The sequence below is a fragment of the Tamandua tetradactyla genome, chromosome 1 (genome assembly GCF_023851605.1).
Source record: "Tamandua tetradactyla isolate mTamTet1 chromosome 1, mTamTet1.pri, whole genome shotgun sequence".
NCBI classification, from domain to species: Eukaryota; Metazoa; Chordata; class Mammalia; order Pilosa; family Myrmecophagidae; genus Tamandua; species Tamandua tetradactyla.
This window is the reverse complement of record NC_135327.1, coordinates 180,379,937-180,393,632: the sequence shown is the minus strand read 5'-3', so window position 1 is coordinate 180,393,632 and position 13,696 is coordinate 180,379,937. Positions and strand designations below refer to the sequence as shown.

At 36.6% G+C, this 13,696-nt stretch overlaps 1 protein-coding gene across 1 annotated transcript in view; it reads left to right on the top strand.

Moving 5' to 3' along the window:
* The window catches only part of DGKI (diacylglycerol kinase iota), a 506,760-nt gene that overhangs the window by 387,785 nt on the left and 105,279 nt on the right, over positions 1–13,696 (top strand). The window contains 2 exon segments of the mRNA XM_077143510.1: positions 3,067–3,146; positions 6,750–6,794. Of these exon segments, the coding sequence (XP_076999625.1) occupies positions 3,067–3,146; positions 6,750–6,794 (125 nt within the window).

Here is a 13,696-nt window from a genome sequence, read left to right as displayed (position 1 = left end):
GAGGCATTTCTATTGTATGCTGTTACCTTGATAGAATACATTTGACAACAGTTATCTATAATCGTGCTATGGAATGGGTAGAAGAGACCTTTTTTTAAAGTCCATATATACTTAAATATTACTCAACGAAAAGTATTGCTTCTCTTATTTAGATTCTTGAGGCGTAGGCAGAGTTGATTTTATGTCTTGTTAAAATAAATGACATTTCTTTGAAAAAAATTTTCCTACCTTATTCTTTCTTGATTCCAGATCTGGAATAACCAATTGCTTATTGTATTTTAAAATGTCTACTGCCAAGTACATTGAATATATGACCAGACTAACTCCCAGTATGAGTAATAGCAGGAAATCAGTGGTGTGGCCAGGATTCTTGCATTTCTATAAACTCTATCTCCTAATTTAAGTGGACAGGTACATATAGATTAAATTCCATTTCTCAACATTTGCACATTTTGAATTAAGAGAAAATATCAGTACGTAAGATCCAACTGTGGGCCCTCAGGGTTAATTGTCACCATATTCTATTTATACAATCTGACTTACATTATAGGCCAAATTCTCACATTCTTATATCATTCCTTAAGTATTAGGAATCCTTATTCTCTTCTTGCTTTGGTAAATCAACCTATTTGGACATATTTAATAATCTAGCTGGGAGTGATATTTTAATGAGTATTTTTAAGGGGATTTCCTTGTTGAATTTCACTTCTCTTCTCAAAGATGCACAACTGCTATGCTGAAGACTTTTTTTTTTTTTTTTTTTATTTTTTTTATTTTTTTTAGAGAGAGGGAGGAAAGGAAGGAAAGACAGAGAAGGAAGGAAGGGAGGAAGAAAGGGAAACATTTTTAAACATTTTCTTGTTTTATTATATTTTGTTTGTTTGTTTGTTTTTTACATGGGCTGGGGCCGGGAATCGAACCGGGGTCCTCCGGCACGGCAGGCAAGCACTCTTGCCCGCTGAGCCACCGCGGCCCGCCCAAGACTTTTTTTTTTTTTTGATGCTTCTGTTTAGATTCATAAAGAAGGGGGAAATATGCTTCCAGGTTGTTATTGGCCAAATCTGTGATGCTTGCGGGTTTCCTCAGCCTTCCACTTATAGGCTCCCTTTCTACTGTCTTAACAGACAAATAAGGGAAACTCCAATTGAGTGTGTGCCTTCTACTCATGGACAAAACTTCTGTTCCAAGCCCTTGCTTTTTTTTTTATTGGTTTTTTTTTTTTTTTTTTTTTTTTGCATAGGCAGGGACCGGGAATCGAACCCTGGTCTCCGGCATGGCAGGCAAGAACTCTGCCACTGAGCCACTGTGGCCCACCCAAGCCCTTGCTTTTTTGCCTACCTTTTGAAATTAACTTAGGCTTTAAGGATCTGCTTTCTCTTTCACATTTGAAGAGAAACAAAGCCTGTTTTCCTCCTTCTTTCCAGAAACATTTACTGAATATCTACCTTTTTTTTTTTTTTTACTAGGTATTATCCTAGGCATTGGATATAAAAGTCAACAGGCCTTGTTCTTGATGCCAGAGAGTCCATACTCATTCACAGATTTATAAATAGTTGTACAAGGTGATGGATGTTTTAAGGCTTTATGAATGTAGGATTTTGAGGACCTGAGGGAATGGATGGGTATTGGTGATGGTTAGGTATAGAAGGAAGGGAAACTAGTCTAGGAGGTAATACTGAAAAACAAAACTCTATTTCTTTTAGCTAAAAAATCCAGTAGGTCTCCATACCCTCCAGAGAGTCTAAAATTTACCCCTTGGGCAATAACTAGTTCCTCTCTCCTATAGTTTCATATGACTAAGAGTTCATATATCTAATATAGCCTATGTCACATTTATTATTTTTTGCTTATATGTTTGCCTCCCCTACTCTTTGTATTTTCCTCAGGGTTTTATGTCATTAATTTAAAATACATTTTATCCTGTGTATTATTAATTTTAAACCCCTAGCACTTTGCATTTTTAGACCCATTTATTGATGATGAGGCTTTAAAAATATATTAATTCAATACGTGAAAGATTTAAAAAATATTCTTAATGAGCACCACTGTCATCTGCTTACTAGTCTCCAGTTGGTTAAGACAAGAATCTGAAATTTTTTTGGTTAAATCATGAATGTAATAGTTTTGCTGTTCTTCTAAAATCCAAAAATGTTCACATGAAATTTTGAAATTTGAGGAAGGAGACTGTTTTTCAGAAATTCAAGTATCTTATAGCTGTACCTCAAATGTGAGGTTCTTCTTACTAATGCCACTGTGACATTTGCCACCACCTAATTAGGATATTAGTATAAGGCACATATCTGAACTCATACTTATTTTTTTCCTGAGGTCCTGGTGCCACCACACTTGACACTGATCATCTTTAAAATCAGTAGGATTGGGGTGGTGCAATGGTGGTCTGCCATGCCAGGCTCGATTCCTGGAGCCTGCCCATGCTAAAAACAAAAAACAAACAAAAAACATCAGTTGAATTGTCACATGTGAGCTCTCTGGAAGCTTTCTTTTGTTTTTTATTTAAAAATTTTATGCTGTTGTTCTGATATCTGCCAGCAGATAGCAACAGTGATTTGGGTAGATTGAGTCCCACAAATGGGGAACTTTTGCAAACTGGCTAAAACATTAATTCTCATACATTCAGGAGAGAAAGGGGTAAGTGTCTAGAATCATGATTTTGTATTCCTCGCTGGGACAAAGTAGGAACTCTATCCTCATGCCGATGTTGGAGGTGTAGGCCACATTAGCAGTGAGGTATATGCCTGGGTCCCCAGTCCTGCCAATCACGTTTCTATGGTGTTATACTTCATGTCAAGGCACTGAGATAAAATGAAGGTCAAGTGGCAAGGGACAACATAGACCATGCAAGGAAAGTATATAACAACTGCTGAAATGAAGAGATTGACATTGTGAGATAAGTATAGGTAGAGGGTACTTATGTCTTTGTAGTCAAACATCCAAAACACTCATAAGTATTAATAAGATTTTTTTTCAGACCACAAGAAGCGCAAATAAGCCAATCTAGAAATATCAAATATGTTATTTTAGAATTTTCTTTTTCTTCACTCTTAGCCATCCCTCTGGGGATCCTAGTCGTGCGCGGAGACTGTGATTTGGAGACTTGCCGTATGTACATAGACCGCCTACAGGAGGTGAGTTTTTAGCCAATTATTCATTTTTCTTAGCTTTTAATTTTGTGAACAATTAACAGCCATTTATGCCTTCTTCCAACATGATACACTATGGAAAGCAATGGGAAGTGGTGGCCTTGTCCTTTAAACATATACCACATTCTCCCCTGACCCCTCTTCTTTTTCACCAAAAGATGGCTGAAATGGAAATGGATTGGATTGAGTTAACTATGGGGTGATGTTACTCTAGTGTGTTGCATAACTTTTGCGTGGAACTTCTAGTCTTCTTTGCCAGACTAAACCTGTGATTTTTGAACTAGACAGAATTTGAAAGGGCACTGATAAATTATGAAAGAAAACAGAGATTTGGGGCTATTTAACATTTTGTATCTGGCAGAGACTTCTGTCAGAAAAAGGTAGTTTTTTTTAATGTAACTCTGCAAGAAAGAAAAACCTATTTCATGAGAATTTGTGTCAGAATACAAAAGTATAATCTCTCTATTCTTTTTTCCTCAATTTGTTCGTACCATAGAGAAAATAAAGGAAAGGCAGCTCATATATGACATTCCCATAAATGTGAACTGCATTAGCATGAACAGCAGACCTCAACCTGTGTTTCAATTGTCAGTGATTGTTATTTGCAAAAATCTGAGGGGATACATTAACTGTCTCTACTCTACAAGTGGCACAAAGCATAAATAGAAACTTCGTTATCAGTGTTTTAATGAAGATGCACATTAGAATCGCTTTTCTGGTGTGGGGCCTAGACATCTATATTTTCAAAAACTGTTTGAGTGATTCTAATACGTACTTCTAGGTAGAGAACCTTTCTTCTAGAGAACATACAACATAGAAGTAATTGTTGCATTAAAGTATATATAGAATTGATATGTATATACATATATATAATTCCTTAAAGTTGTAGCCATTTAGCTTTCAAAGTTAAATTCTATTTCTCTTGGTGGAAGTTAACTCGTGGGAAGCATAAAATAATACCTAATTAATTTTTCTCTTCAGTATTGTTAAAGATAGAGATGGAAAATTTTTTTTGACTTTAATATTTTTATTGTAAAAACTTAACATACAAACATATATCTTGGCATAAAAGCATTGATGTACAACCAATGGCTCACAATATTATCACATAGTTGTATATTCATCACCATGATCATTTTTTGAACATTTGCATTACTCCAGCAAAAGAAATGAAAGGAAAAAAAAAACTCATGCATACCATACCACTCACACCTCCCTCTCATTGACCACTAGTGCTTCCATTAACCCAATTTATTTTACCCTTTGTCCCCCTATTATTTATTTGTTTTTAATCCATATATTTTACTCATCTGTCCATAACCTAGATATAAGGAACATCAGACACAAGGTTCTCACGATCACACAGTCACACTGTAGACATTATATCTTTATACAATTGTCTTCAAGAATCTAGGCTACAGGAACACATCTCAACAGTTTCAGGTACTTCCCTCTAGCCATTCCAATATACCATAAACTAAAAATGGGTATCTTTATAGTACATAAGAATAATCTCCAGGAAAACCTCTCGACTCTGTTTGAAATTTCTCAGCCATTGAAACTTTATTTTGTCTCATTTCTCACTTCCCCCTTTTGGTCAAGAAGGCTTTCTCGATCTCTTGATGCCAGGTCCTGGCTTATCCCAGGCTTTCTGTCCCACGTTGGTAGGGATATTTACATCCTTGGGAGTCATGTCCCATGTAGGGGGGAAGGCAGTGAGTTCACATGCTGAGTTGGCTTAGGGAGAGAGACCATATCTGAGCAACAAAAGAGGTTCTCTGGGGGTGACTCTTAAGCCTAACTTTTAGTAGGCTTAGCCTGTCTTTTGCAGGAATAAGCTTCACAGGGGCAAATCCCAAGATTGAGGGCTCAGCCTATTGATTTGGTTGTCCCCACTCCTTGTGAGAATAACAGGAATTCTCCAAATAGGGAAGTTGAATTTTTCCCCTTTCTCCCTATTTCCCCAAGGGGACTTTGTGAACACTTCTTTATTCACTGTTCAAATCACTCTGGGATTTATCAGGGCATCACACTAACCTGGACAGACCTGCAAAATCTTATGCCCTGTTCAAGGTTCCATGTACTTATGGTGTTCAATTAAACTATCCATGTACATTAAATTAGTAAATTCACTAGACAAAATATAAATTTTGTACCAAATAAACATTTCTTGCTTTGGTCTCACCCAGAAGTTGAAGTTTTAAAATATGATTGGCCATTTATTTTCAATATCTTGCAATATTGACATTCCTTTGTTCTTCCTCATGCAAAAACATTTTTTAATTTATACATTTAGTCACCATCATTTCACAGTCTAGGCATTCCTAGATTATGCCATAGAGGTGGAAATTGAAATGCAAAATAATTTAGATGTTAATGCTAAATTTTGAATACTAATATGAGAAAAGTATCAAAAAATTTAGTCTGTGGCTTTATTAAGCTTTTTAGTTTGTTCATTTTTAACAAGGATAACTGCTTTAACATGTTAAAATTTATGAACTTTTTAACCTGTGACTTGGGTGCAAATCTATATTCCCCAAATATACAGTACCTCATTTTTCAAAATAATGTTTGTGTTAACCTTACTCAACCACCCTGCAATAAAAAAGGTGACTCGGAATTGATACCAAAACTTTTTGACTTTTTTTGTGTTTTTTTCTGTTAATACTTAGGTAACTTTGAAAACAAGACTTTGCAATAGCAAAATATATGGCTCATTAATTGACTTCATTGGAAACCAACTTATTTGGGTGCTCATCACACTGATAATTCAGATACAAGTTGTTTCTTTTAAAAAAATAAAAAAGGAAAGAGAGAACTCAACAAATAAAGAGGAAAAGTTTTCAAGTTTTCAGACTAATTTGGACAAAGAAATTAAGTTGAAAAAGCCCTGTGGTAAGCAGTCTAAGGACAAAGGCATTCAAGATTGCTACACCTTAAGTAGAATCCCTACATTCGTTAGCAAGGAAGCCTGCAGGACATGACAATGGTGACAGCTCAGTTATAAAACTTTATAAAGGGAGCCAGCTTTTTCCAAACCTGCCAGCAAAACCTCATTAATTTAAGCCCTATTAATTTGCACTTCATGATAATGCAGAGGTGGGCAGTGATTTTCTCTGCACAGTCTGTGAAGAGCTGTGTGTTTGCCAAGCGAGTTTTCAGTATGAACCCAATTACTGCAACAGTATTTATTTGGCCTGAGATACATACCTAAGGGGACTTTAGAAGCAGTCCTCATGAGTCTAAAGTTCAGGTAGAAATTACAGGTGATCCCAACAGGATGAAAAAATTACCTCTCCTTTACTTTTTGTCTTCTCTATCCTTGAAATTATAACATATCTCTCACCTTTAAACACAGTTTAGGAATGATAAGTTTCAGTAGCTAGATGGCCTTTCTTCTCAGTCCAACTTGGTGTGCTTTTATTATTTGGGGCCTGTCTCCTTTGTTTAACCTTACTGGGCTTGGATGAGGAGATGCTTTCCAGATGAGCTTACAACATTAAACTGGGAGTTCAGTTGAGAGAGTTGTGGGGGCAGCTTGTTCAAACTAATTTTAAGGTATGGATGTTTTTTTCATTTTCTCATTAGGACCTGCAGTCAGTTTCTTCTGGTTCCCAGAGAGTTCATTACCAGGTAATACATCATTGACTCTCCTTGTTTCTTACCTTCTGGCCAAGAAAAGTACATCTTTCGATTAATGCCTCATTTTGATTTAAAGTCTTCATCTTCCCTAGGGATAGCATTTGCTCTCAGAACTGAGTATAGCTGTCATTCCGATTGTGTCACATTTTCCTAATTTTAAATAGTCCTAGTCTAACACAAACTTTGACTGTGTATCTTCCCCCAAATCATTTAGAGCAAATTGTAAAATGTAGTTTTTCAGTGACAAATACTGAAAAACTCAACTCAAACTATCTTAAAAGTTTCTATTGGTTCATGTAATCAAAAAGTCCAGAGCAAGGGTAGATTTCAGGTAGCATTTGGCCCTGGTTCATGCTTCATTTGTTTGCTTGTCTTTCTGCTCTGCTTTCCTATTGTCAATAACACCTCTAGGCTGAATGTTTTTATGAAGGCTGCCATTAGCAATCAGGGCTATGTTTCTCCTTCACCTCTAATAAGGAGAATTCTTTGCTTTCTGCAACCATCAAGCAAATCCTATTGGTTCATCCTGATCCTATGGACAGGATTTAATAAACTCAGTCTCCCTTTTACCCTAAAATGATCCATATCAAGTCCATAGGAAAGCACTCAGCTCACCTTTGTTCCAACAAATTTCTGGAGTCTAGTTTCTTCCCAACTCCCCCACCTCCAGTGTGTGGCACAGGCTCCTTCTGCTGTTCTCTGACCCACTAGATTTCTCAGGCATGACTCATGCACCTCTACATCATCACCCACATCCGCAAGGAATATGCACAAAGCTCTCTGCACTGCCTCACTGAAGACATTTTCTCTGGGAGGCCCTGTACTCTTCCATATTGGGAAGGATGTTTGGGGTCATAGAATGTCAGCAACCCTCTCCAAAGAAATCTTCTCTCTAAACACCTTCATACCCCCATGTGGTGAGGGGTTTAGAGATGTCTAATTTGTAAATTTTAAATACTGGTTTAGCACCTGTTTTGCTAAACCTGAAACTTGCAGTTTAAAACTCTTCTGCCTAAACAGCAATTTAAAGAACAACAACAGTAATACCTTGTAGCCTTCTAGATAGTTGTCTCCCCCTGCCAACTTTTCTACTCTCTGTCAGAAGTGGCCTGTTTATCTTCAGGCTAATGTCAGGACTGGCTTTGGTATTCTTATTGGGTTGTATATTTGTTTTTCACTCCATCATTCCAGAGTCTTTCTTCCACCTAGAAAGGTCTAGACGTCACTTAGGATATGTTTTATGTTGAGAAAATAAGCTTTATTTCTGAGACTGTTTTTTGTGAACTGTCAGAAGGAAGTTTCCACTTTATTCTTTAGATGGAGCACAGAATCCCTCACATTGGCTACTTGCACATTTCTCTAGAGCCCCTACCTAGGTGTAATTTTTTTTTAAGTTAAATTCTTTTAAAGACTAGTGCTGATCTGCATTCTTTAAAAAGCACTGATAGCTACAAGACTTCAAGAAGATGATTTTTCAGAGTTTGCACTTTTTAATATGGGATATTTTGAAGACTTGGAATTTTAAACAAGCATTTGAAACATTTATCTTAAACAGTTTTATGAGACTAATGCATTTATTTGATGTAGGCATTTTAGCATGATAATTTTGATACATAGATATTTTATACCATGTTCTATTTATCCTTATTTATAAATATGCATAGAGTTCAGGGAATGTATGAGGCTCTGGAATATGATATTTGTTTCATTTATTATTTCATAATAAAAATGTGCAAAATTTTTCTGTATCAAAATCTTGCTGCATTTTTCATTAGCTTGCATTTTCAGCCAAGTTAAACCCTGTTGGCAAAACTTCTGCATTGTAAATGGCACTTCACAAAGTTGTATGCCATGACTGTTAGGGTAATTGATGCAGTGGTCAAGATAAGTGCTCTTGTCTCCCCCCACATCCCATGTGAAGATGAGAAGAGAGAGTAGAGTTATTAAAAGCTGGGGTCTTTGGATATGAAGGAGAATAGAACAAAAGAGATCTGGGGAAGCCCAGGATCTGCTCATTAAACAGGAAACTTGGACTGTGTTAGAATGAACATGGTGAGAACATAGGGAGAGGGGGAGAGGGTGGCAAGGGAATATCCTGAGCAGAAAGGACATCTGGCTGAGACAGGTAGACATAGGGGAAGCAGTGGATGAACTTTCATGTATCACTGGGATCAAGAGATGGAAGAATGAGTTGGGGAGGATGGTGAATTGAATTCTGTTTTGGCCACCTTAATTTTGATATGTCCATATAAATACTAGACTCTTTGGTGAGTAGCCAGCTGAATATATAATTGTGAAACTCGTTGGAAATTTCAGACCTGAAGATAGAACTTGAGAGTCATCAATAAATGGATGATTCTTAAAACCATGGGGCTGGAGGATGTCATCTAGGAAGAGAGCTTAGAGAAAGAGGAGGACTCCGTGTTATACCTGTGTTTACTGATCGGTCAAGAAGAGCATGAACCAGTCAAGGAAACTAAAATGAGAAGCGGGAAATTGGAAATCAAGGAGAATGTGGATCATGAAAGCCAAAACAACATGTATTTTAAAAAGGAATAGTGAACCATGTCAAATGCTTTTTATTTACTTATTTTGTTTGCATGGGCAGGCACCAGGTGTCAAATGCTTTTGAAAGGCTAAGAGGATGTAGATTGATTTGTATGAATTTCTGAGGATACATGTAAAATACATGGGATAGAGGTGTTAATAGTTTTAGGTAGAAAGTGACAAAACCAACTGTCAGTAATGTAATAGTAAATCTTTTGTTTCCTACTGCATAAACTGACAATATCAGAATCTCAGTTTTTCTCAGTGGCGGGTGGGAGGTGGGAGGGGATGTGGGAGAAAGAGTTGTAAGAAACATGGGCAACATAATGCCTTAAATACTTTTTAATTTCTTTCTTGTTTGCGAGATGACATTAAATATGCTTGGGGAAGTAACTCTGAAAGAAGGAATAAACACTTAGTTAAAAAAACTTGAGAAATTCCTGTCAGCTCATTTATTTGCAGTTGGGGTTTTAGCTGACTATTTTCTAAGGCTAAAAAGAAAAAAAAATCAAGAGAAAAACAGCATTTAGAAAAGAATACAAGTGCCTAAGACACCTTATTAGTGAACCATATGGCAGTTTCTTGCCCCTTAAGCATTTCATTGCCTTGGTTTCTCCTTTCCCACATTCATAGTGGATTGCCAAGAGAGCATTATGGCTAAAAAATGACACTCTGTATTAATCTAATAAGGCATTATGGGTTATAAAAAATGTGCTGGATATTTATAACCTGCGGAAAATTCCTGCCTGACTGTCTCTGAGGTCAAAATACAAAGTCCCTTCATCCTAATGATGTCTCATGCAACCCATAACTGATATGTTTGACAAGCAGAATATATTGTGTTTGCAGATTTAGGATATTCCTGAGCATGGAAAATAAACTAGAATTCAATTAGAGAAATTGGACTCTACTTACTAGACAAAGGTTCTTCTTGAGGCCACATACTTTGGGGAATTCCTACTGTCCTCTTTCCCTTAAGTTTATTATAGCAGTTCTTAAGCACGTTTCATAAAGTTACTGAGAAATAGAGACAGTTTCACCCATTCTACTGGCTCTTAAATAGGGAAGAATTTTCACTAGAGGAGACATTTCGAGATATTTTGTAGTGTCACATCCATTGAGTAGAGGCTAGGGGTGCTGCTAAACATCTCACAATGCACAGGATAGCCCCAAAACAAAGCACTACCGAGCTCAAAATGTGAATAGTGTGGAGCTTGAGGAACCCTGAATCATTCTGATGGCTCTCAAGACAGGACTGGCAACCATAGGCAGGTGTAAATCCCAGGAATAAGTCAAAAAGGAACAGGAAGAAAGATAATGGAGACTTGTAAGAAGGGTTAAGAGAGAGAAAAGAACAGGAGGAAAATAGAGGCATCTATGTCATGGTATGATAGAATAAAGGGAAAACCAGGAGCAATTAAACCATGAGCAAATAAGGTTTTCTACGGGCAGCCAGGGTTTCTGCCTTTTCCCAAAGTGACATGCTGTGGGGCTTGATTTAGTTGACACAGGAAAGAGTGATTTTTGGAATAAGTTAATGATCAGATATTTAAGTAAATACAATAGGAGTCAATCAATAGCAGGTAAAGCAATGGATCCATCCAAGTGACTCCTCTTTTTAAGAATTAATTTACTTAAAAATAATAATAGAATGGTTGGAATTTTTCAAAATAGATGTAACATTTTAAAAAAGTCGTCATTATTCCTTTGAGTAGCACAGGTATCTTTCATTCATAAGAAAATATTGTTGGTCAGAGCTGAGCCTAAATTCATTATTCACTGAATAGTTTTTCTACATCCGGCTCTTCTTCTGGAGGATGTGTCTGTGTTGTATTCTATCACAGCTCTGTTTAGACTTATGCAAGCAGAATTTCCCCTCAAATATTTAATTGATTCCCCCTCTTTTTTTTTTTTTTTTAATCTCACTCCTTTCTCTGAAATCTCTTCCTCTGTTTTTTTTTTTTACTGGATTCTAGGAGAGTCCTTCAATGGTTTGAGTGAAACAAATTTGAGGTAATCATCCTGGGAACTAATATATCTTGTTTTAGAGGACAGGGCCGGCTAGAAACTTTAGAGAATGTTGTTCCTTTGGGCTCAGTGGAAGCTGTCAGAAATGTCTCAGATGAGGGATGAAGATAAGACTTGCCTAGGGCCAGACCTATTTGCTGTTACAGGGTAAGGCAATCCTTCACTCAAGAAAGGCTCATCATGTCCAGGGTTTCTGTCACATGGGAAGGCACATGGTGACATCTGCTGCTCTTTCTCTCCTGAGTTGGGTTTCAGAATATCTCTCTTAACTCTTGTAGATCCTTCTGGCCTCTTCTGGGGGCATTTGTAGTTCCTCTCTTAGCTTCTCAGGGGCAAACTCTGGATTTCATCCCTTAGCTTAGCATCTCCTGTCTCTAAGCGTCTGAACTCTCTCAGCCCTCTCTATCAGCAGCTTCCTGTGTCAGCTCTGAGCTCCGTCTGTGCTTTCTGCCTTTTATTCTCTTCATAGAAGGACTTCAGTAAAAGGATTAAGACCCACCTCTAATTGGGTGGGTCACATCTCCATAGAAACAACCTAATCAAAAGGTTCCACCCAACAATAAGTCTGTCCCTGCAGGATCAGATTAAAAGAACATGGCTTTTCTAGGGTACATAACAGCTTCAAACCAGCACAGTATGTAACTTGGTGATAGAAAAGAGAGAAAAGTGAATGAGAAGAGAGAATTTTCAAAGTAAGTGATTATTGAATGGAGATTGTTAGATAAAACAGGAATTCCAAATCTAAAGGTACTTCTGTTTTGCCTCTGCTTACATCATGCTAAAACTTTATGAAACAAAAAGAATTTCATTTACCATGAAAGTATAGCTAAATACTAGGTGAATTGCTTAATTGGATAACCTACTAGAGTGTGTAATGGGGCTGCTATGCCTTCATTCAATTATGTGTGCATCAGCTATGAGAAATTGAATGTAAATTAAGGACTAGTTTGGCACATGTATGCCAATAGTGGCTCAGATGATGTCCTTATTAATTACATCTAATTCATACCAATTGGCTTTAAGAAATATATATATACACACATATATATATATATACACATATATAAATAGATAGATATAGATATATCTGAGAAATCAAACTTGCTTTTGTGCATGTGGCTGTATTTTTAGCATAAGAAAGATTTATCATCAACATATATCAAAGGAGAAAATTCACATATTAGAGATTTTTTAAATGAGCAGTTTTTCTTAACATTATTCATTTAAAAAGCATGCAATTTTAGAAGATTATTACCTTTAAAATACAATGGAGCACAATATCTCTAAGGTTATGTCATTTTGCCAACATTATAGAGCAATGACTTGCATTTATCTAAATCACACCATTTATATGAAGAGATATAACAGATAAAAAATGATCGAGTCAAGTATCTTACCTCTTTGATGAACCATTTATTTTGTTATGAAATTTGAGAGGAGTGAGAAGACTAGAAGCCCTACATTACCCCCCAAAGCTATAGATGTGGTAGTTAGAATCACAGTTTAGGTAATTATGTGAATATCTTCTAAAACATAGCTGCTTTCACACATCTCATTTCCTAAGTAACTACAGTCAGATCCTTCTGAAAGAATCAAATTTTTAAATCTGTATTTTGGCTCTATCAGAAATTAAGTCACTGTAGATTTATTTTAATATGCTGCATGCACAAATCAGTCATTTTATGACCATTCATTTATGTTCTTGTTTAGCAATGAGAATCTTGCAATATCCAATCTAGAATTTCCATAGAACAAAGGTCTGCCCTTGGGGCCAATACTCTCCCTCTTGCTAACAGCTGTTTTTGTTTTTCTCACTTCCTCTTCTTGCTGAAACCTGATTTCTGGTCTTCACTGCAGTGCCCAGTCACATTACTACTAGATTTGAGGCTGCCCCTAAGTCAAGGACTCTTTAGTGTTAGAGCCACCCTTGTTTTAAGTCTGCCAAGCATTGTTTTTTCCTTGATATGATGTGAGGGATATCACTCACAGTGTGTTAGTAATGAGAAGTATTTTAAACACAAATTGCTGCAAATTCAATATTACTTCTATACTAATGCCATTATCATTCACTTATATCCTCATTCACTTATTTTGAGTAGGGGAGAAAGCTGTGCAGAGAGACAAAATGAAGGAATTACCCAAGTCTTGGATACATAAGAGCCTACTCAAGTGTAGACACATTAGTTAAGTCTGTGAAGGTAGAAAGAAATTTAATGACCATGGCTTCAAGTAATTGTGAATCTGTTTTCAATAATCTGCTTCTCTTTGACCCACTTTACTTTGAACTTTTCCAATTGCCAATTGATGCTAAGGTCTCC